We start from the raw sequence: 25,650 nt of genomic DNA, 5'->3' as shown, positions 1-25,650 counted from the left end.
TAATTATTTATAGAGAGAGAGAGAGAGAGAGAGTTTCAAGTATCAACGCTAGATGGCAAATGACAATCACACACAAAACTTGTGGCAAGAAAATTGTTTTTATTTTTTTTTTATCATCTTCATCATATATGGATTGGTTTCATTGATTTTCTGATTATTAATCAAGTCTTTTTTTTGTTATATTAATATTGACAATTAAAATAATGCAATTGTTGTTTAATATTTTAAAAAAATCAGTGATTATTGTCAAACGATAGTCAAAGTGTGTTGTAGATAAAAAAAATATATTTTGACAGTTGATCAAAACATAAACATACATCTGTCAAAACTCAAAAATTATTTACATGTCACTTGGGTATTTTGTAATCAACACGATCATTATAAAAAGTATCAATTATTTATATTTAATATGGCAATAATATCACAAAGGGTTTGAGGTTATGATGTTGTTCACCAGTTTGTTTACAACATCAACTTGTCACCAAAACATAACAATCAACACAACTCATCATCAATTAATTGGCAAATAATTATTTAAAATTTACAATATTTTTCTACAACAAATAAAAACTCTTTCTCTCTTGGTAAGTAAATAAATGACAAAGTTTTTTTTCTAATAAATTTAATTTTGTTTATTTATTCAACAGATTTATCATAAATTATAATATAAAATATATGAAAATGGTCATTAGCCTTGGACATTGATTTAACACCATATGTTTTATCTTGACCCTGGACCTGTTTCCAGATGATTATCATCACAAATCATTTCAAGTAAGTTGAAACATGTTAAACAATTAAAATAAATAACATAATTGTACATTAATAATTAATCGTTAGTTGGTTGTAACATGTCCATCATCATCATCATCAACAGACTAATGCCTAATAACTTGATTTTTTTAATTTAAATTTATTTCATTAATTTCATTTTTATTATTATTATTATGACAATGAAAAGTTGAGAGAGGGTTTAGCTGAAAGTTATGAAAAGGGTATGAAATTTATTGCTTTCAATTTAGTGTTAAATTAAATTTTTGTTTTTTGTTTCTTGTTCACAATTGTTAAGTAGAGACATTAAATTAAAACAATGATTCAGCAATTGCCATATTTCATTGGGTTTTTCCTATAAAATTAACTAAACTATATATCAAAAAATTTTAAATTGTGTTAAATTTACCCTCTGACATGGTAATTTGATAAAGCATAAAATTAGATAAATAGTGAAAAGTTGTCTATGTTTTTGTATAATATTTTGAAAAGTCATGATTTTCACTAAAGTTTATTAAGTGAAAATTTAAAAGCTCTATAGCTATGTGACTTTTTCTTTGTGGGGGGAATAAAATATATATAAAAAAAAAAAGCTCTGGTATAAAATTTTATCGGATCGATTCCTTGAACTCGAGTGCGAATGTCTGTCCGGCAGTTGGCGCATCCTTCGTGATATTATATTTTGCATGAAAATAATATACACGTGTTAAATAAGTATACCTACCCGGTAATATCGCAATTAATTAGACATTATACATATATCCTTTATTTAATTTCAACTATAAAAAATATTTTATTTTTTTATTAAGGTTGAAAATATATCTTGAACGAAACAATGCCAAGAAATTCAAGATCTCGAGGATCACGTAGAGCTCGATGGGGCACATGGCGTCGTAAGCATCCTCCGGTGAGTCTATTTTTATTTTATCAAATAATTCATTTACTTGGGACAAATAATAATGTTGTCGGTGTTATTATTTTTTGGCTTTTAAATTTATTGCGAAAATAGTTTAGTATTTTTTTTTTTTCTTGTTGAGAGATTATATGTAGATGCCTGATGATTGGCGCAAATAATTGTTGCCGCCTTTTTGCGATAGAAATGTTATCAATGCACACCGACTTAATGATGATGATAACGATAATTAAAATAATTTCAATTAATTTTTTAATCAAAATTATATATTTTCTTATTAAAATTTAATCAAGATAATTTTATTTTTTTTCTTCTAAATAATTTCAAGTTTTTAAAAAACTCAATACCAATACAGGTTTAATATAAATTTAATATATTGAAATAGCAAACAAGAAATAAAATAATTTCAAAAGACCTTTTTATATGTATACATAATATAACGACGACGAAAAAATGAAGAAGAAAAATACCTGATTCCAGCATCACTCTGAATGAGCTTATCTGATTACAGATTTTTATTTTTTTTATTTTTTCGATAACCCCTCTCAATCCTATATTTTCCGATAAAGCTCTCTATTTTTTTATCCGGAATTTTCCCTTGAAATAAATTTTATCTTTCGTGTAAATAACATTTTTTTTTATATTTTCAATGTTATGTAGGCAAGTTCCAAGTTCTTCGACAAACTCCAATGATGACAATAGCAAAATGTCACAATCTCATTTTTCTTATTTCTCATTTTGTCAAATGATTTTTTTTTTTTTTCACAACTCAAATCCGATTTTTCTTGACCCTCGTTTGTCAGGTAGACAAGACCTGAGGGAAACATAAAAAGCTCCATCCTCTTTGGACGTTAAATTTTCTCCCCTTTGTACTCTTTTTCCATTTTTTTGTCAATTTTACTTGTTTGTAAATAAAAATAAAGAGAGAGTTTATAGTTTTCCGGGTGTACCTTTTTTCTTTTTTTTTTTTTGTTTGATGGAATATTTTATGGTTATTTTGTGGATGTATACACATTTGGGTCATGAAAAGCTTTCTCTTGCGGTATATTATTTTATTTTTTTTTATTTTAAAAATTACATGGATTTGACGTAGCATACTATTATATTGTTCACAAGTTTGTTTTCCGATATAAAATAAGCTTTAAATTGCAATTTCCGAGGGTTCATGTAATACCCAAAGATTATTCGTTTTAGGGGACATTTTATTTATTTTTTTTTTTCGCATGAATATAAATGAGTTAAATAATAAAATTAAATTTCTATAAATATATTTATTTTTTAAAAAAATAATTAATTTGAGTATATAATCAATAAATTGAAATTTAACTGTTCACCTTGCAGGTCTAAGTGCCATAGATTATCTATTTATTAATTATATAATTGATGCGATATAATAATATTTACAAGGCACAAATGAAGTGAAAATTTATTGATAAAAACCAAGTGCTTCAGTCTAATGATTGCTTAGCATGAGTCATTAGTATCGCTTCGTTAATAGACACATTATGTTTACACACACATTAAATTAAATGTGTATGTATGTATCTGTTTTTTTTTTTTTTTATTATTATAAAACACTTTGATAAATTAGCATTACCCTTGATGCGTATATATTATATATTATGCTGCTGCTGGTGTTGCTTATTATCATTATTATTATCATTATTACAAGTATTTTTCTGATAATAATATATTATTAATTAAGTTTTTATTTTATATATAAAAAACATTTTTTTTTTTAAATAATAAATCAAATATTTATTTATTTATTTATTATTTATACTATTGTGTAAGATATATATTTTACAATAAAAAAAATATGTCAAGCTTCGATTGAATGACGCAGGGGATGTTGATGATGAAATATTGAAAAAAAATATTTCAAACAAAAAACTACTGTCAGTTGTATATATTTATATGAAAAAAAAACTTTAATTTTTTGATGATAAAAGGATGATGTATATTTGAAAACATTTGTTACATTGTCAATGATTTGATAATTAATTTATCATTTGACGTTTATTTATCTATCCATCTATATTATTTTCAAAGAAAAAAAAAAAAAAGGATTAAATGAGATGAGTATCTGGATTTTGTCTGACAAATGAAGGGTCGAATGTTTTTTTTTCTTTTTTTTTTTGTTAAATATTTCAATACGTCAGAAACTTTCGTTCCATTGGCTTCAAATTGAAAAAATGACACTGTCCATTCGGGTTCTTCATCAATTCAACATGATTAAGAGCTTTTCCTTTTTTTTTTATTATTATTATTGGAAATTTAGTCTGCTATCAGGCCATTAAATTGAGATTTACCATTAGCTAGTTTTTCTTTTCAAATTTCGTTAATAAAAAAGAAAAAATATAGATATTTTATTAAATGAAAAATGAAATATATTGAGTGGTTATCAAATGACAGCTCATTTAAAAAATATTAATTAGAAAGCATAAAAAGTTTTCAATAACTTTATCAAGAAAATTTTTTTAATTTCTTTTTTAATATAGTCAAATGATTTAATTAAAATTAAAAAAAAAAAATATTACATTTATATCTCTAGGATAAATGACAAAAAATATACTCCAATTTTATTTTTTTCTGTTCTACTTTTTAAGAGTGAAAATGGAAGATTACATTTTTAAACTTTTTTTAAAAAATAGGGAGTAAAAATAAAATAAAATAAATTGTCGTTGATTATTATCATCGCTGGCTTTTATTTTCAACGATCAATAATATATTTTTTTTTCTCACTATACCTATATAATAAGACACACGTTATCTCAAATTAAAGATAACCTTTTACCTTCTTTCTCTCATAAATTATTATTTTAAACTTTTACAAGACTTTTTTGTTGAAAAAAAAAAATAAAATAAAATTTCACATTATAAACTCATGTTTTTCCTCAAAAATATTAATCAAAGAAAATAATTTTGCATTGTTTCATATATACGTTTTATACATATAAAATGAGATAAAGAAAATTAAAATATAAATTTATATTTATATAAAATTCTTTTTATATAATGAAATTTCACAGTCACGTATTGTACCTTGAGGCATTTTCTAGTTGAAAGCACAGGGTATATCCTAATTCCTTGTGGTTGACTCAATCACATTGTTCGTTTGTCCCCAGGGCAACTTTATCCCCAAAATAAATATAGCAACAAAAATAAAAATAATCCACAAATTTCTGTTAAAATTAAATAGCCCCTTTGTGGCTTATTATTCAATGTTTAAAAAGTTGAAAAATAAAATAAAATAAAATATTGGTTATCATTATTATTTTTAAATATAAAAACTTGATCATCATCATCATCGTCGTCGTCGTCTGTTGTTGAAATATAATTTCGTAATAATTTTATTAGCTAAAATTCATTGAACTGTTAAATTTATACATTTTTATTTGATATTTTTATTATCATTGTCATATAATATATCAATCACAAAAAGAGGATGATAATAATATTTTATTGGTATATATTTATTTAATTTACTTGTTCAATAAAATTAATATCTATTTTTGGTAATTAAATATTTTATTTAGAAACACAATGATTTGCTAATAATATTTTCAGCTTTTATACACATTTTATTATTTATTTGAAAAACAACGTCATTCAGTCTGTGAAAAATAATAATAATAATAATAATAAAGTTAAGTAATATTAAGAAATAGTTGTTGAGAGAGTAAAGCAGCATTAGATGCTGTTGGCCTTTGGCGTAAAGTTAAAAAGCTCCCTAGAGCTAGTTTACGTGGGTGGGATGTTGGTGATGTTGGTTGAATGACGATATAGAATTGAGAGTACTTGGTGGGTAGTTTTAAGGGTGCACCCTTTATATCAACTAAATTACCTGCAGGCAATATTTAACATGTTCCTTGTCTCGGCAGGTTAATGTCCTTCAAGTTGCATTTGTCAGTTATATTGTGACAGTTTACGTTCAACTTTTTTTAAATGAAAAAATAAAACATAATATCATTTAGAAATATAATTTTATTTTTTAATTAAAAAATTAATATAATAAATAGTTTTATTTATATAAATAAATATAAAAAACATTTTAAGCTTCTAGTATTTTCTCATCATTTGCGAGAGTTACTGTCTGAAAATAAAAATCAGTTTGAAATGAAATTACATAAAAAAAAAAAAAAAAAAAACTACCAGTGGGAGTTTTTAATGGGCTAAATTTTTTTATGATAGTACATAAAGTTTTAATAAAAGGTCATCGCAATAGGTCTCTCAATATATATATATATTTAGAATTACCTCATTATAAGCTACTTTAATCAAAGTATTTATTTATTTATTTACATTATCAGTTTTTTATTCTCAACATGTTTCAAACCCCTGCAGAATAAAAAAAAGAAAAAAAGTTAAAATAAATATTGAAGTGGCACCCTCAATGCTCTGGCACTTTCTTCGCAGTGGGAACACTCGCATTAACGCCCGGATGGTAAAAGTCACCAGAGTGTCACTAATAAAGTAAATCATTTTGTTTGCTCTTTTTTATTTAGTCTATTTTTTTTTACCCCATAGTGAACATAAAAATGGTTTTACCAATGGATATACATTTATTTTCAATATTTCAACCCCATTTTATTTCTTATAAAAAAAAAAAAATGAATAAAAATAAATACAAGAATTTTTCATTGTAAAATATTTGTTTTAAACGCAACTGCGAGCTTTTTTTTTCTTTTTCATTTTAAATTCATCAGTATAATAATTTAAAAATAATTGAGTAAATAAATTGTTCCTTTTTTTTTTTGTTTGTTTTTTAAAAATAATGTTGGTTGCATGATTAAAAAAGTTTTTAGTCAGACACGAAAGCAATGGAACCGTGCTATTTACTAAACAATCAGTGATTAAGCTCACTATGTTGTCAGACACAATAGTGCTGCTGCTGCTGCTGCTGCTGTTTGCCTTCTTGAAAATTCTTTGGAAAATATAATCTTAATGCAACAATTTAAATATTATTAAAAGCGATATTTGAAATATTATATTGATTGTTTTAATAAACTCATATAATATTTATATAATTTTAAATATGAAAATTGGATCGTTAATATAAATCCAGGAATTTGTAGTGTTATATCCCCGGGCAGATAGTCTAATGCGCACGCATCCAATCCCCAGACATTCCTATTTTTTTATTTTTATTTTCATTTTATTTATCTCTTTTTCCTCCTCTTTATATTTTGACCTGCTCTTTAGCTTTTCTCTTGCGACTCATTGAACAACAACTGCCGCGATTTATTTTTTTCACAATTTTACATACTTTCATTTCCTTGGTATTTTAAATTTTCCATTATTTTTTTTTTGCAAGTACAATATTTAGCAAGAAAATAAAAATTTATACAAAAAAAATAATTGATAAAGTATGTTGTTGTAAATTGTTATATAGTATTGCTATATAGCTATATGTATATAGTATTAAAGAGTGAGCAGGAGGGAAAAAGTAACTTGCAGTCAGTCGCATGATGGAGAGTTCAATGGCCTCTTCTCAACACAGCTGCGTTTTAGACGAAATGAATATAAAAAAAATAATAAATTGTATGCTAAAATCAATTTTTCCAATCGGATAAACTAAACACACATATTACCATTGCGATGTAATGTTTTGGAGCTCAAAATAGTCCTTTGACCTCTTGCAAAAAAATAAAAATAACAAAAATATCAATAAATTTATACTGCAAGTACATTGAATTTTATTTATTATTATTATTATTTTTGTTAAAGTTAATAATATTTTGCAACAACTTCTCTGCCGACTGTTGGTTTGCAGTCGATAAGATTTTCACAATTGATGAGAAAAAAGAAATATAATCATAATAAAATAAAGAAATTCATGTGATAACACACACAAACAAAAAGAAAATTCATACATACATGTATAGAGATGTTGATGGAAAAGTGGGAGTTTGTTATTGATCCTTTTGATAGTCGTCTGGGTGAAAATGTATATAGCATATATAGAGTCTGGCTGAGCATATATGTAGGTAGATAGGTAGATAGGTAGATAGGTAGGTAGTATTGTTGTATTAGTTATATACTTGTTATACATATATGTGTGCTTTCTCATTAGTTGGTTGTTGTTAAAGTTTCTACCGAACATTCCCGATTTCGCGTACATCCGCGAACCTTTTTGATTGGTCAGATGGCTGGCGCTCGACTTTGGTGTCGACTGTCGAGTGCGTTTTGGTCTCGTTGCGATGAGACACAACTCTGCCAAGAGAGGCAAAGAGGAAAATAACAGAGCAACACAAGAGAGGGAATAAAACCAAGATGACGATCGTGTCGCCGCCACCCTTGCATTTTATTCAGTGCGTGAAAAGCCACCGGCCGGCTCACATCGTTTGTCTTTAAATCTATCTAAATAACATACATACACTATTTATTTTATCAATTAATAACTAATAATAATATAATTATTGTTGTTTATATCCAAATTATTCATTTACACCACAAGTTTACAGTAAATTATCATTGTTATTATTCATATTATTATTATATTTTTTATTAATTGATATTATTGTTGATTGTTTACTTCTATCAATTAATTTATTAATTTTTTGTTGTAAATGTTATATAACATCAGATCCTAATTAAAGTTGTGATTTTATATTTTTTATTTCTAAATAATTTTAAGAGGTCTTTCAACCCTCCCCACCAACACCCACTCACCCACTATCTCATATTCTCATTATTTTTTTTTATTTTTTCATAGCTTATAAACTGAAACAATTTTCTTATACCTATATCTCTATAATTTTTTTCATCTTTATGAGTAAGAGTATTTTTCAAGTGAGTAAGATATTTACTACTATACAGACAATTTAAAGGTTTTTTAAATTTTTTTTTTTTTTTGTGTCTTACCATATCTTACCTCTACTACTTTTGACTGAATTTTCCATTTTTCATTCTACTACTTTTACTCTGCAACAACAGCAGCAGCAACAATAATGAAAAGTAATTGAAAAAGTTTCTCATAATCTAAGACAAGTTATATAAATATATAAATATATATATACAAGTGTGTGTGTGTGTAAATATATAAAATGCTAAATGCATCTTGAGTGGTATATTTGACTATCTTATCATTTAAACGTCCGTCGTCAGTTGCTGCAGACATTGTGTATTTTAAAATTTATTTATCTTTTATTAATTTCTTTATAGATCTATAAAATGAAATAATAATAATAATAATAATAGTAGTATTATAAGATAGTGGTGTTGGCTGGTTGGTTCAGTTGGTTGATAAATAATAATCGTGCTTACTCACATGTGGTGTGTGTTTGTAACAGGTGACTGGTGCAAGTGGCACGCGACTAAAAAATGATATTATGTGATAAAAAATTATGTTGTAATAATGATGGTGATGATGATGATGATGATGACGACGATGATGATGAAGATGATGTAAATAAATATTTAATAAAACCAAGTGAATCAAATTTAATTATAAATAAATAGTAAATATATATTTTGTCGAATGGTTGAGGGTTGCAAGTGTCATCATCGTCGACGTAAAAGACGAAAATCTGATATTAAAAAATATAAAAAAAATAGTGTTAAACTGGCGTCATTTAAACGTGAACAAGAGTCTCGGGATACTCGGACCCGTCGACGTATTAATGGTGCTGGTGGTGGTGGTGGTTCATTATCAAGTCATGGAAGTGCAACTGGCATACAGTGTGGTCTTTGTGCTGTTCTTACTGGTTTATTTAGACGTGCATTGTGCATTGCCGGTAGTAGAAGAGGATCTGGTGAATCTTGTTATCAAGAATTAACATGTGACAATCAACAACAAGATATTATTACAACGACAACGACAACTAATATACAAGAAAAAACTTGTAATATTGTTGTATCTGTTGTATTGTCAACACCTGAAAAAACATCATCATCAACATCCCCAACAACAACAACAACTGATGAAAATAATAAAAATATTCATATCATTCAATTTGAGGTAAAAATTATTATTGATATAACTTGATGAGAATGATGATTGTGTTTATCTGATGACTCGTTCCACGTGTCAGCACTACTCTCTCTTTTATATTTTTATCATCATTCAAATCAATTAGTTGAAGATTTATAAAATTATTTAATTTCGAGTATACAAAAGTACTTGAATTTGTCAACTTGTATAAAATTTAACAAAAACAATTTTCTTATCTTTTTATTTAATATATATATAATACCAATTCATTGTGGTCATTGGAAATTAATTTAAGAGAATTTTCAATTAAAATACTCTATTGATCTGTACATAGAAATACTGTAGATTCCAAACTTGATGGAAGAAAAATATGTGAGATATTCAAAGCCCAGCTCACATGTATTTATTGTCTCAATTGGAATTTATAAAAAACATTTAATTTTGACTATTTTGTCTCGTGAGCATTTTAATTTACTTGACTTGCGATATGTTTTTGTCATTTAAAAAATAATTGGATGTTGTTGTTGTTTTTGTTGTTGTAAAGACAACAACTATTGGTCATTCAACCTTGTTGTCTTTACACACGACTAATTGCAATATTTTTATTTATTTTTTTCTTTGATGACGTAATAAATTGATTAATATGTGACGTTTAAATTACATACCCCAAGAAAATAATGGTTTTGATGATGATGTGTATACCCACTCACCCACCTATGCCACCCATCTATCTATGTATCTATAATATGAATATGATAATAATGATGGCACCGGAAATACCTGATGCGAATTTCACACATAAATTTATATCAAGTTATTTCATTCAGCGACATAAATTTATTGTAATTGTTTTGATTATCACATTTTTTTTTTTTCTTTAATAGATATAATAAATTATATTTTTATATTATATTTATTATCATTTTTTTTTTGCCGAGGACATTTGTGCGATTAATTTAAAAAATATAATATGAGGCTTTTGATTTTATTGTTTGAAAATAAAATTTCTTTAATTCTAAAATTTATGAATCTTGTCTGACCTATTTTTTAAAATAATTTTACCTTGAAAAAAATAAATAAAAATATAATAATTGTGTCAATTATTAATATATAAAGATATTTGGAAATTTTTATTGTTTTTGATATTTGGCAAGTTGTTTTATTATTTGTTAATCAATGTCAATTGGTTTTCTGGTAATTCTGACGTCAAATATCACACAATTCGGGTCAATCGTAATACATATATATATATATATATATAACACACCCTCTTATCTTTTACAGGGGCTACTTATTCTCTTGTTTTTTTCGTTGACTAAATTTTTTAGTAAATTGAGTGTATTATTTTGCAATATTATATTATAACGCGTGCGACATCATCTTTCATGTCAAATATGTATTTTTAGCTCTCTAATTTTTTTTTCTTTTTTCATATAAATTTTTATATCTCGTCTTTCAAATATTATACTCGTTGTTTATTCACTTATTTTATATTTTCATATATAAACTCGTTACATACATATCCAATTTCAGCTTCCATTATTTTTTTTTTCTTTTATATTCATATTGTAATATTGCTCATTTTTTCAATTTGTCGACAAACTAAAAATATGCTTTTTTATTTTATCATCAATTTTAGTACATATTTTCCTTATACATATTCCTCTATTTTTTTTCCATCACAGTATTTGTTTGAAATAAAAAGTAATAATAGACAAGTTGAATATCATCAATTAATATAGTTTTATTAATAATAAATAAGAAAAAAAATAAAAAATTGTGCCAATAAGTATTAAATATCCAGTAAAAAAATTCATAAATTTACATATGAATTGTAAATTCAAATTTATAAAATAATAAAAAAAATAAAATCTTTATTGGCTATATAATTTAAATTTTAAATATGTTTATTGAAAGATAAATATATAAATGATTATCATGTGACTTTAAATAATTTTCTCAAAACTATAAATGATGATAATTTTATATACTAATGAAATTCTAAAAACATAGGTCAGGTCTAATCAACAAAAAATAAAATAAAAAACTCATCAACAAGTTTTTTATTTTAAATAAATAAAAAACAACCTTAAATGAATTACCCAAAAGTGTTAACGACAACTTTCTTTGTTTGTTTTGTTGTTTATTTATTTATTAAATTAAGACCCCAAGCTTTTCATGTATTGTGCAGAGTGTATGTGTGTGTATATAATTGCAATAATATAATTATATATATATATGTATTTATTTCATCATACATATACATTTATAAAATAAATAGTCAAAGTATGTATATATGGAGAGAGAATGAGTTTACAAGGCCTGAGGACCTCAGGATCGTCAAGCTGAACCAGGTCAATCGCTAGTTCGATCCGTCAAACGTGCCTCGACTACTCAACACTTAATACTTGTTCCGATTTTCATTTCTCTTTTTTATTATTTCAACTATTTTTTTTTTTTACTCACTTACCACATAAATCTCTTTACAAACAACTTAAATTCTATTTAATTCCAAAGTCAAATTATATTTTTTTTTTTATATGTACAACAAATTTTATTAAACATACAGAAGATGAATTTAACAAAGTGGTGGCAAATTAGGTATAAATTTGTTGTGAGACCACAATAAACACCCTTAATTGTTGATATTTTAGCCCCAATTAACCATTAGTCTTTTTTAGTCCTTTTATCTTTATCAATTTTTTTTTGTTTTTTTTTTGCACCACATGTGATTAAGTATATACATTTTTTCTCTTACCTTTTTTTTTAACGTGTTTATGCCAATAAAATTTTTTCACAAAAAGCAACAAGGCATTACCGGAAATGGCACATGTGCTTTTTCCAATATTTTTATTTATTTATTTATTTATTTACGTATTTAAAGAGGATTTATTTATTTATTTCAATTTTTTTATTGAAATAAAATTTATATTTGTTTAAATATTTTTGTAATTTAAGACGTGTGACGTATATGTAAAAAAATATAAATATAGTATACACATGCAATGAGTCTGTGATGATGATGGTGAAGAATTTATAAGAAAAAGAAAAAAAAATAAAAATAAATAAATGCACATAAAAATAGCGTGACATATTTATATGTGTGTTACATGCAAAATTGAGGGCGTGCATTGTGACGTGGCATCATCATGATCATCATATGTACACACGAAAGCGATTATTCACATTATTCACATTTACAACATCAAAAAAAAAAAAAAAAAAAATACATATAAATAAATATAAATAAATAAATAAAATATACATAATAGAATTATGTTATTCATTTATTCTTATATTTTTTATCCAGTGTGTGGATTTTTACCTTTTTTATTTTTTGTATATAATATTTTTCTTTTGTCGACAACTAATAGTCCCATCGTCGGGGCTATTAGTTTTTTTTTTTTAACATTTTTTTCCATTTCATTCTCAATGAAAATAGACGTGTCAATTTATCATTCTAAAGAAAATAATAAATAAATATACGATGTTAAAATGATGTTGCAAAAACTAACTATTGGATGATATAATAAATATTGAATTGATTTTTATTGAAATCAGTGAGTAGCTTTTTTTCTTGATTTCAATTTGTTGGATAATAATTTAAATTAAAAAAAATGAAATATAGCTTTCTTATCCAGATAATAATTTATTTGTCAAATTGAAAAAAAGATTTATAATACATGCTGATGAGACATCAGGTCAACAATGTCTTTTAAAGTTGCAATTTGACAAAAAAATATTATCATCAAAATAAATCATTTTATTGATTGATTGATTGATTGATTAATTGATAAATGTACAAACAAGACATATGACATAATTAATCCGGTGTGTTTACATATGTAGGTATTAGATTAATTAAACTATAGTGTAATCTTCTTCAAAGCTCATTAGATGTACAGATGTATATACATATATATAGATTGATTTGCAATATACATATATAAACACTTTGGTGTTGTTGTTATAGTGTGTGTGTGTGTGTGCACTTGAGATTGAAGCATACTAGCTGTTGTTGTTGTTGATGTTGATGATGATGTTGGTGGTGTTGGTGGTGGCGATGTTATTGAAGCTACTGGTTTGCCCAGAATTTCACTGTGACCGACAAGCTCTCGCTTGATGCTCTCCACTCTATGCTATTCACTATCATCATCATCCTTTCCTCTTTTTATTTATCTCTCACTCTCTATGATATTTTATCTTTGTCTTTATAATTGCACCTGCTGATTTGATTTAAATATCGATCGTATTTACCAACCCCTCCTCCTCCTCCTCCTCACTTTGTGTCAAAGATCTTAAATTACTCGAAACAATTTATTGAAAATTGAAATAAATATATGTATATATATATATAGTATAAATTACTGCTTTTGTCCCTTTAATATTGAAATTTATATTTTTTTTATTTTGTTTTTTATAGATTCAATCTGAAACTGTGATATTTGATATATTTAACACTTTATACTGCACGATCATATAATAGAATTTGTGATAATTGAATTGTGTTTACCTATACATGTGTTCTATCTATCCATCTACATGTATATATTTTAAAGTTTCAACTTTGATATATATAGTTTTAATAGTTGAAAACAAAAATTATAATATAAATTTTAGTCAATATTGATTATTTACATTTATACGAATATAAAAAGTTTAAAACAATAATTTAATTTATTATATTATACATATATTATTTTTATCTTTTAATTAAATTTTTTTCAAACTAAATAATTAATATTATTTTTAATTTAAATATAATAGTATAATTTATTTTGACAGAGGTTAAACGATATAAGATAGACAATATAATATTTAAACAGTATAATGTTGACAATCATATACGCATATTTGAAATTACATTGATGAAACAAATATAATGATAATGATAATAATAATAATAATAATAAAATATAAAATAGAGTGTATATTACGAGAAGGAGGAGGAGGGTGGTGGTAAAAAGCTAAGGGATGCTTTATTAACTTATATATATATTTATGTAGTATTGCATGCACAAATTTGTACTAAATGTAAAAGTATATATATAACAAGTCAGCCCCGCGTAAATATGTATATAGTGTCGCGTCAGACGAGTATATGGTATATATGTATATAAAAAATCTAAATGAGTAGAGGGTTGCCAGTGACGTCATACCAAGTCGTGGAATTCAGGTCGACTGTATACCATCTCGACCGTTTTTCCTCATCGCTCGATTCCCTCCCATTTTTTTTGCCTTACCTTATTTCTTTTTTTACTTTTTACTTTTTTTTTTTTTTTTTTTTTTTATTACTCTCATCTTATCCCTGACTTTTTAGTGACAAAAAAAAAAAAAAAAAAGAGAGATACATAATACATTATACAAAATATATATACTTTTTGCTCTCATTTTATAAATATTTTAAAAATTTTCATATACACATACATACTGTTTTTTTAAATTTTCAATTGATTTATTGATTATATTTTATAGAAATTTATATTAATTGAGAAAATAAGATGAAACAGCAATGTCAATAATAATTTAGCATTTTAAGAACCACACAAAAGTCGATTAAATTAGTTCATCATCATCATCATCATCATCAGATGGTGAATTGAGTATATATATATTTATATATCTATATGTAGAGTGCACATAGTCAAGCAAATGAAATGAATGCATGTCGGACATCCGTTCAACAATGGTTACTCATCTGTTGTACATCCATAACCACCACCACCACCACCACAACCAATATACATGTATAGTTTTGTTGATTATTGTGTGGTTAACAAACTAGTACCGATATCATGCATGGGTGTCTGACTGAGATTATATACGATTCAACAGTTTGTGTTCTGCATTCATATATACATATATAAATATTTATAGTTTAACAACTCTCATCTTGTTCATCTGCATATGTCTCGTAAATCACCATTTTAATTATTATTACTACTACTATTATAGTAACAATAATAATAATAATAATAATATTTATTTATTTATTATTTTTATACGGGTATTATAATATTATTATATTGTGGGCAATCTTCCGGAATGTGATTCTCATTTTGTATTTCGCAATGCAAATTATATTACAGAGTTAATCTTAGATCATGTGGTTGTTTTTTTTTTTCATTTTTAGTCGTGTTCTCGTTTTGTATTGTCGAAAAACTATTTCCTTGTTTATACCATCCAAACTGAATATATTATAATTGTTAAATTTTATATATTAAACTTTATAAATAAAAATAATAATTGGCACTTGAGGTGACTTGTAAAGATTTTAGTATAATATAATATAAATACAAAGAGGGTCGTTTGGCATATAGTTTTTTCATGATGACAAGAACAAGAGGAATCGTAGAATTTTCTTTTGCTCAACAGCATAATTGATACTTGAGCTAAAGAAAATATTTCAACCACAAAATACAGATTGAATAGAGGGCAAACATTATTAACAGATATATCTGACAAGTAGAATTGCCATTTCCCCGAGTTGTTTTATTTTATTTTTCTTTATTCATATAAATTAATTCAAAGTTTATTTTTTTTTATTTCTCCTCCTCATTTGGCATTTTCATGAAAATGTTAAATTACTATTTTGTGATTCATCATCATTTTTTTAAAATTTAATTGTATTATTTTTTTTCTTATTTATTATACTTGCAATAATAAATTTTTGAATCATCAAACTGTTATGTTGTGGCAGTAGAGTATATCACTCACAATATCTTAAATTCTCAATTTATTTATTTATTAATATTAAAAATGTAACAACAATTATTGAGACATGCATCACTGATTTTTTACCATACAAAACTTAAATTAAATTATACTCTATACTTATACTGTATATTTATTTTACTTTTTTACGATTCAACTAATGCAGATGATTTTTATTTTTATCTTTTTTTAGACGTCGAATGCAGAGGTCACAGTCGACAGTTCCAAACAAAATGCAGTATTTGTACGAAAATCCGGTGAGTTTATTTTTATTTTCATTTATTTTTTATTTTCATATACATATCCAGTGTTTTTCTTTTATTTAATTTTTATTTCTTTACACAAGAGTATTAATGTAAACTTTGTACAAATATTATTATAAATAAATTTCACGAAAGCGAGAGAGGGAGAGGGATATTGCGATTATCATAATAATATTAAATTATATTTTATTCAAGTTTACTTTTCAAATATTTTGTATTTATTTTATTTTTTTAAATTTAAAATTATATTTATTAATTCAAATTTGAACTGTTTAATTCAAACATTTCATTTATATCATAAATTTAAGTCTGATGATTTTTTATATAATTGCGGTAAATAATATAATTATTGATATTTAGTTATCGACAAACAACCACAAATTATAAACCGCATACTTATACACATATAATACAAAAAAAAAAATGAAAAAATAAAATTGATATATTTGCAGAGAATGCAAGTTTTATCTCATTTTGTCATATTGAATAAATGTGAGTGTGTCGATATACATAATAATAAAAGCACAATTGAAATTGCATCGTTTAATAATAATAATAATAATAATAATACTACACTGACACATGTATTTAAAAATGAAAATAAAAAAGAAAAAGAAAAACGCAAGAGTGCCTTGTTGCTAAATGCAAATTGACGTTCAACATTTGAATCGACATACCGCGGTTATTATTAATTAGGTTAATTAGACATGTACTATGATGTAGCTAAGAAAAAGAAGAAGAGAAAAAAAAAAAAACATTTAAAAGATGCTATTACTAAACGTACGTACACTCTTGTATTATTTATTTATTTGTTTGTTTATTGTTATTTTTTCACCTTCAAATAAATCCACAAATATATTTTAACCGAAAGTACTTTTTTATTTTATTTTTAGACACCTTTTTTTTGGTATTATTTACTGTTATTATTATTATTATCTCTCTCTCTCTCTCTTTCATTAAGTTTTTTTATTTTTATTTTTATTTTTATTTATTATTATGATTCTCATCCAATTTTTTTTTATATTTTTTTACCACATTATGAGGGTAAATGTCCGGGCAACTGACTAGATATTAAGGAAGCACTTTACTCACACTGCAACTCTACTCCCCTTGTGTCATAAAATAACAAAAAAAAATATATATATATATATATAAAATAAAATCAACGATCTTGCGATAAAAAATGCCATTTATGAAAAATATTATTACAATGAAAGAAAATTATTAAATTTATCAAGATCAATAGAGATGTTTGTTTATTTTTATTTTATTAAATTGCATTTCATTGAGCCAATAATTACATGATTTATATACAAAATTTAAATTAAATACTAATTTTATCAATATTTACAGCCACGTAAATTATTAACATGATATACATATGTCATTGAACTATATTTGTTTTTGTTTATACTACAACACAATTAAATACTATATTTTTATTTTTTTATATTATACTTGTAATACATACAAATTAATTTAATATCATCATCATCATCATCATCAAGTGAGTATATGTATACGTGTATGATAAATAAAATAAATGCAATCATGTGAATTGCGTGAATGCATTTATGAAAGCGTCTGATATGTGGCAATGGCCTCGTTTCAATATTAGTCACTCTATTGCTTCTTTGAATGAATAGAACCCAACATGGTACATGCATAAATATATTATTATAAACATGTATTTCAAATATATATATAGTATACTCTCATGGGATTAACATTATTTAATTTAATACATGTATTATTATTATTATTATTTAACTATTAACATAATTAATTTATTTAATTTATTTAATTTAAAGAAGATGCAACAACATTATTGGAATCATCTGGATCATCACCACTACCACCACCATCATCATCACCTTCTGATATTAATAATATTAATAGTCGTCGTTATTCAGATACAGATCGTCAACTCATTGAAAATATTATTATTGACACCAATGAAAATTCAAGAATACGTAATGGAAGTAGATTTTTAACAATGCACAAAAGAAGACGTAAAAGATTAACAACAAGATCATTGAATCAAGAACCAGGATTACTTGATGACATATTTCATGGACAAGTTCAGGTAAATATTATTATTATTTTGTTTATTATTATTATTATATTTATTGTATGCTTTTATTGAAATTGTTGCAGTGTGTTCTGCAGAGGGCCGGACATTGGCGCTTCAACGCATTTACCCTGGAGACTGTATCTGGAGGTGAGTGTCCTCCCAGGCATTTATTCAACTTTTTTTTTTTTTTTTTTTTTTTTTATTTCTTGTTGGCAATTTTTACGCTTTCAATGCTTAAATTTTTTTTTTTTTATTATTATTATATATTCTATTTTTAAATGAATCGTCATGAACAATGATTATCATTTAATGTTATTGTTTAATATGCAAAATGATGATGGCAATAATAGATTATATAATTTTATAATTGAGTAAATTATTTTCTAGGTCGTTCTTTACCAGTGTTATGTGTGCATTTGTTTCAATGGTATGGTCTATTGAAACAATTTCAATTGGATGTTGTCAGAGTGTGGAAATTATTTGGTAAGTTTATTTGCTGTTTTTTTTTCTTTTATATGATAGCTTTTTTTTATTTCTAAATGTAATTTTTAAATTGTGAATTAATTGATTTAGCATTGATTGAGGAAGGATATCATAGTACAAATCCTTATCACAATAGTATTCATGCAACTGATGTTACTCAAGCAATGCACTGTTTTCTTCAAGAAGAAAAAGTTTGTGTTAATGACATTATTTATAAAAGTAATATCTTTTGATTGATTATAATAATTTATATATATATATATTTTTTTTATTTTCTCCTAAAAAAGATAAGAAAACATTTGACTAGTTTGGAAATAATGGCATCATTAATTGCTGCTGTAACACATGATCTGGATCATCCTGGTGTTAATCAACCATTTCTCGTTGCAACAAGTAATCACTTGGCCAAACTTTATGAAAATACATCTGTATTGGAAAATCATCATTGGCGTTCAGCGATAGCATGTCTTCTTGAGAGTGGTGTGAGTGAACAGCTATCACCAGAAATACGTCCAGAATTACAGGGTTATATTAGTTCATTAATTCTTGCAACAGATATAACACGTCAACAAGAATTTTTAACAAAATTTAAATCTTATCAGGATAATAATATACTTGATATGAAAAAATGTGAATATCGTCATTTTATATTACAAATATCACTTAAATGTGCTGATATATCAAATCCATGTCGTCCATGGGATATATCAAGAAAATGGTCATACAAAGTATGTGAAGAATTTTTTCGTCAAGGTGATTATGAACGTCAACTAAATCTTCCTGTAACACCACTTTGTGATCGACAAACAATAAGCATACCAAAAATACAATCTGGTTTTTTTCAATTTGTTGTAACACCATTGTACAATGAATGGAATAGATTTCTTGGTGATGGATTAAGTATAATATTAATGAAAAATTTAAAATCAAATCAACAAAAATGGGAAAATTTAATTGCTCAAGAAACAATTGATGATGTTGATGATGAAGATGATAATAATAAAACTGATCAAGAAGAAATACAAAATTCACAAATTTCTGAAGATCCTCCTGATGTATGTTGTGCTATTGATAATACCGCAACATTACAAGAAGAAGAAGAAGAAGAAGGAGAAGAATCTTACTCAATTGACATACAATTTCATGTATTTGATAAAAATTTACATAAAATATCAACATCGTCATCGTCAAGACGTTCAAGTTTACCATACAATTATTATGATAAAAAATTAACAGGACGTCGTCATTCAGTACCAATGAGTATTAAACCACAATCATCATCTTCATCATCTTCATCATCCAAAACAACAGCAACACCACTACCACTAGTTAAACTTGATAATCAAAGTTGTTGTAATAATAATAAATTGAGCTCATTATCATTATTATCATCACACAGTAGTCTAATTGAATCAATAACAAATACAAATACAAATACAGAAAATGAAAGACCAGTTAGTGCTGAAAATTTACTTCCTGAAACAAGTATTGCAAGTATAACAAGTAGTATTGAAGCATCAAGATTATCAAGTGTATTATCACAATCACAAACAACTAAACAATTAACAAGACAACAAACATTTCCACCACTTCAACCATACAATAGAATACGTTATTTATCAACAACTGCTGAAATGTCTAAATGTAAAATTGATGTATTACATGAAACTCCTCAATGTTCACAAAATATTGAAGCTAATCAATCACATTCATCATCTAAAACAACAACACCACCACCACCACCATTATCAACAACACCAGATAAAAAACGTGAACGTAAAATAAGTACTCGTTCATATACAATTGATCATCATCATCATCATCATCATCACCACCACAGTAGTGGAAAAAGACGTGAATCATCAGCTTATGCTGATTTTAATAGGCTCAATGTTGATTCAGCATTTATTGGTAATGAAAGACGTAGACATTCTTTACAAGGTGTTAAAAGTGATGAGCTACCATTATCATCAAGACATCATAAACATCACAACAATAAAAATAATGATAATAATAATAATAAAAATAAAAACAATATTAGTAGTAGTAGTAGTAGTAATAGTAGTAGTAATAATAATAATAATAATAGCCATTATCAATATCATAAAAGACCATCATCAGCACAAGAGACTGATTCAACACAAGTTATTTATGCAACATTAACTGGTGTTACAACATTTAAACATAAATCAATTTGCTCTGAGAGTATTGATATATCATTATCACAATCTAATGTAAGTTTAGAAGAATCTGCTGCTGATGAAGAACAAAAATCGACTGATAAATTTATGCCACTACCAGCTGATAATAATACTATCAATAAATTAAAAGAAACAGAAAGTCTCAGAAGATTTTCAACGCCTATTAATAATGATAGCAAAATTGGTTTTATTGGACGTGAAAAAAGTGGTAGAAGATTTACAATGATTCCTGTAACATCTGAATTACCAATACAAAAAGTATTTTTTATTGGTAGTCCACCTGAATCACCACCAAGACACAAAAGTATATCATCATCAAGTGACAGTGGTAGTGAACAAAGAAAAAGTATTGGTGAAACTTGTTCTGAACCAATATCATATTATAAAAGTTCAAAAATACAAAAAATGAGTGATGATGATGATAATAATAATAATAATAATAATAATGATGGTGATGATGATGAAAGAATGAAGGAAAATGTTGATCCACGTGTTACTACTACTGATGAAGCTGGAAAATTTACAACTGGACGACGAGTTGCTCAGGTATTTTGTTTTATTTTAAATATTTAATTACACGTCAATGAGATTTTTTTATATATTTAAAATACAATGCCAATAGGGAGGATGGGCAAGAAGACGTGGATCAGCGCCAGTTGGACTGATGTTTCGTCTGGATGATGGTCCATTAACTGTGACATCAAGAATAGACCGACATATGAGACGTGGTTCTGTACCTGCTGACATTGCCAATCAAAGTAATAATAGTATTATATTTTTTTTTTTCAAATATTGTTATTTTTAAATTAAATTAAATTGTCAAACTTTATTATTAAATTCTTTTTTTTCTTTTAATAGCATTTACTTCTGGTGGATCCTTTCGATCGGCATTGGGCATTCGAGGAGAAAAGAAAACATCATCATCATCATCTAGACGATCTAGTTTACCTCCAGAAGCAGCATTTGTAAATATACTTGGAAATACTTTTCTACCAACAGGTAAAGATATATTAACAAAAAAACAATATTTTTAATAAAACAATAATTTTTTATAAAACAATATTTTTAAAAAATAGATGAACGTGAAAATAACAACAATATAAATCAGGGTATGCCATCACCAAGACGTGGCTCTGTACCAGCAGATATATCAGAATTACGTCGTGATTTATTTGGTCGTAGCAGTATTAATAATAAAAGTCAACAACGTAATAGAAAAAAAACATTACGTCGACGTAGCAGTGGTGGACCTGAAATGTTTTCCATTTGTATAAATAATACTGATGACAATGATCTAAATGCTAAATGGTCTGGATGGAAACGTGAATTTTTAATAAGAGATTCAATACCAGAACCAAGTGTCAAAAGACGTGGTTCATTGCCCGTTGAAATGCTATCAATATCACATGCTGGTCGGTACAATTTTAGATAAATTAAAATTTAATAAATATATTATTATCATTTCAATTATCTATATCTATATCTATATATTATATTTATAACAATTATTCATTATATTTAAATAAATTGTCAATTATTTTTGATATTTTTTTAAAATAATTTTTGTTTTATTTTTATGTGCATGTGTATAATTTAATACTTGATTATATTTTTAATTTACTGAAAATATATGTCCCCGTAATTATTACAATGAGATAATCGTCGAAACAGGTAATGGTGGTGGTGGTGGTGGTGTTGCTGGTGGTGCAGGTACTAGCAGACGAAGATCAAGTCTATGGAGACTCTAGCAAGCAACGAGATCATCATCAACAAAGTATTATCAACAACTAGATAAAACGTGATAATAATCGCCCAATATTTACGTGACCTGCAATGGCAAGATTAGATATATATATTTTTTTTAAATTCATTTCATCTTTTCATTTGTCATATATTAAATTAATATCTATATTTATTAAAGTCATTAGAATAATTTAAAATAACCTTGAGCCGTTATTTTTATCAATCAATCAATTAATTAAATTATGAAAATTTAGAAATTATAATTGTTATTAAAAATTAATAAATGTCTTCCTTATGAATTATTTTTAATTCCAATGGGTATTATAAGATCCAAATTAATTTGTGCCATAATTGTTTTGTTTTTTTTTTTTTTTTTTTTACGGCTCAAGCAAGTAAAACAAAACAAATAAATTTTTAAACAATAAAAATATTAATAATAATTTTTTTTTTTATATTTAAAAAAATTAAATTAAAATAGGGCAAAGATGAGATACACTCAATCACACACACACACACACAAAAACAGGATTCACGATGATGATTTAATTGTCTCAATTTATTATAAAAATTAAAAATAATAATTTATATATTTAAAAATAAAAAAAAATAAATGATGCCTAGGTACGGAGAATAAAAAAAAGACTGGTAGGAAAAAAAAAATAAAATAAATAAACAAACAAAAGTTAAATAAAATTGAATTGATAAAAATAATTAAAGTTAAATTTTAAAGTTAAAAAATTAAAAAAAATAAAATCCGAAATGTAATTTGCTCATAAAATTATTAGAAAGAAAATAAATAATAATAAAAATAAATAAATAAAAACGATAGAGAGAGTTAACAAAATAAAAGTTAAAATTAATTATCGAAGCAATTAAAACAAAGTTGATCAAGCAAATTTCCAATATTTTACTATTATTTTTTTTTAATTATTATTATTGTATACGAGTTGTTGGTTTAATTGAAAAATACTAAATACAATAAAAACAATTGAGGATTATTTAAAATTGCCAATTCATCAGCCAACGAAAAAAAAAAAAAATCTCTAATCGAAAAATCTGGCTTTAAATAACTTGATGATAGAAATAACAAACGAAAAATGGAAAAAAAAAATTAAATTAAACATTTAAACATTTGTTAATTATTAAAAATAATAATTACAAACATTCCATTTTCTGTGCAATGTATAAACAAAGTTAATCATGCATAGATAAATTATTAATAAAATGTTCAACATAATAAAAATAATAATGTGCAATTTTAAGTGTTAATATCATTTAAAAATTCATTGAAAATTAAAATAATATCATTCATCGTTGTTGGTATTAAATAATTGAATGATAATATTAATTATTCAAAAAGAAATGAGACAATGAGTGAGAAAGGTTAATTTCCATAACAAGTACATTTATAATAATAATAATAATAATTGTGGAAAAGATTTTTTAAGCGCAGAGGCGAATAAGTAGATTTTAAAAATAAATTTAGTCTGATGGTAATTAATTATTTATGGTGATGATGATGATGATAAACAATGGTATACAATTTAAATAGAAATAATAATAATAATAAAGTCATTTGCCCAGATAGTTTACCTCGTGTACTGACAATGTCTTTCAAATTAATTTATCATAAAACGACAAACTTGTAGTTGTAGAATCAATAAATCAATACTTTTCTCTTTGTTAAAAAAATCAGCAATTGACAAAAATAATTATTCTTTACACAATAATAATTCAACAGTTTAACTGTTTTGAAAGTAATTATTGTTGTTGCTGTTGTTGTTGTTGTTAAAAATATAATGAAAAAATAATAATCAAATGAATCGAAACAATTTGTAGATTGTCAATCTCTATACAGCTATTATTTTGTTTCATTTTTTAAAATTATAGTTAATTAATTATTACATAATATAATGGCTATTTATGTATCTATATATACTAAATATCGCACACAATAGAAAATTTAATTTACCATAACAGTAATCGTAATAATAATAATAATAATATTAAAATCATCTTGTTGTCATTGAATATAAAATTTTACTTTTGTCATTTTCTTTTAAAAATAATTATAATTTAAAATAAAAATAAATAATTTCATTGTAAATAGTTTTATTGTTAATTATAAATTATTTGAAAATTCATACTCATTGTAAGAAAAACGAAAAAAAAAAAAAAAAAAAAAACAGACCAATATTATAAATGGGACTAAAAATACTCAAAATTTAAAATTGAAAAATGAAAAAAAATAATAATAATTTTTTAAAGGGACCCATGCTAAAACTTTTAATTTTTTTAAATTAAAATCCAATGATGATTTTATTTAGTTTTTAATTTCGAAACAAAATATATGAATAAATGATTTAAAAATAAATTATGCATTCTCAAGCAATTTTTTAATTCATCTACTATTTACTATGAAAAAATATTAGCTAATAATACTAAACGAGGTAAACCATCTATATTAATATTCAAATAAATAATAATAATAATTGTACGTGTGTATGTCTTAATGTTGAACAAACAAAAAATGAAAATATAGATAAAGAAAA

The 25,650-nt window shown here is 25.0% G+C and overlaps 1 protein-coding gene across 8 annotated transcripts; it reads left to right on the top strand.

Annotated features, from left to right (window-relative positions):
• Positions 1 to 44: 44 nt before the first annotated feature.
• Positions 45 to 24,791, top strand: LOC122851187. 8 transcript variants are annotated; one of them, XM_044150261.1, is made up of 13 exons: positions 45 to 584; positions 648 to 774; positions 1,581 to 1,678; positions 16,528 to 16,591; positions 18,412 to 18,683; positions 18,755 to 18,818; positions 19,059 to 19,154; positions 19,245 to 19,345; positions 19,442 to 21,901; positions 21,978 to 22,113; positions 22,214 to 22,354; positions 22,432 to 22,767; positions 23,027 to 24,791. In XM_044150261.1, the coding sequence occupies exons 3-13, from the start codon at positions 1,607 to 1,609 to the stop codon at positions 23,101 to 23,103; spliced, it is 3,819 nt and encodes a 1,272-aa protein (XP_044006196.1). In that variant the 5' UTR covers positions 45 to 584; positions 648 to 774; positions 1,581 to 1,606; the 3' UTR covers positions 23,104 to 24,791. The 8 variants fall into 8 exon arrangements, with proteins under 8 accessions (XP_044006196.1, XP_044006195.1, XP_044006198.1 ...); XM_044150260.1 differs by having other exon boundaries at positions 18,409 to 18,683; XM_044150263.1 differs by lacking the exons at positions 45 to 584; positions 648 to 774; positions 1,581 to 1,678 and adding exons at positions 7,996 to 8,150; positions 8,403 to 8,479.
• The last annotated feature ends 859 nt before the right edge of the window (positions 24,792 to 25,650 follow it).

This window comes from Aphidius gifuensis, linkage group LG3 (genome assembly GCF_014905175.1).
Source record: "Aphidius gifuensis isolate YNYX2018 linkage group LG3, ASM1490517v1, whole genome shotgun sequence".
Taxonomy (NCBI): domain Eukaryota; kingdom Metazoa; phylum Arthropoda; class Insecta; order Hymenoptera; family Braconidae; genus Aphidius; species Aphidius gifuensis.
The sequence above is the reverse complement of the archived record's forward strand: the minus strand, read 5'-3'. Positions and strand labels throughout refer to the sequence as shown.

What these genes read in the sequence shown, in the direction of transcription:
- LOC122851187 (XM_044150258.1), top strand. Translation starts at nt 9,168, where the DNA reads ATGGTTGAGGGTTGCAAGTGTCATCATCGTCGACGTAAAAGACGAAAA. An exon ending in GTTTTCTTCAAGAAGAAAAA is followed by an intron (nt 19,346 to 19,441) that starts GTTTGTGTTAAT and finishes CTCCTAAAAAAG; the next exon opens with ATAAGAAAACATTTGACTAG. An exon ending in GCTATCAATATCACATGCTG is followed by an intron (nt 22,768 to 23,026) that starts GTCGGTACAATT and finishes TCGTCGAAACAG; the next exon opens with GTAATGGTGGTGGTGGTGGT.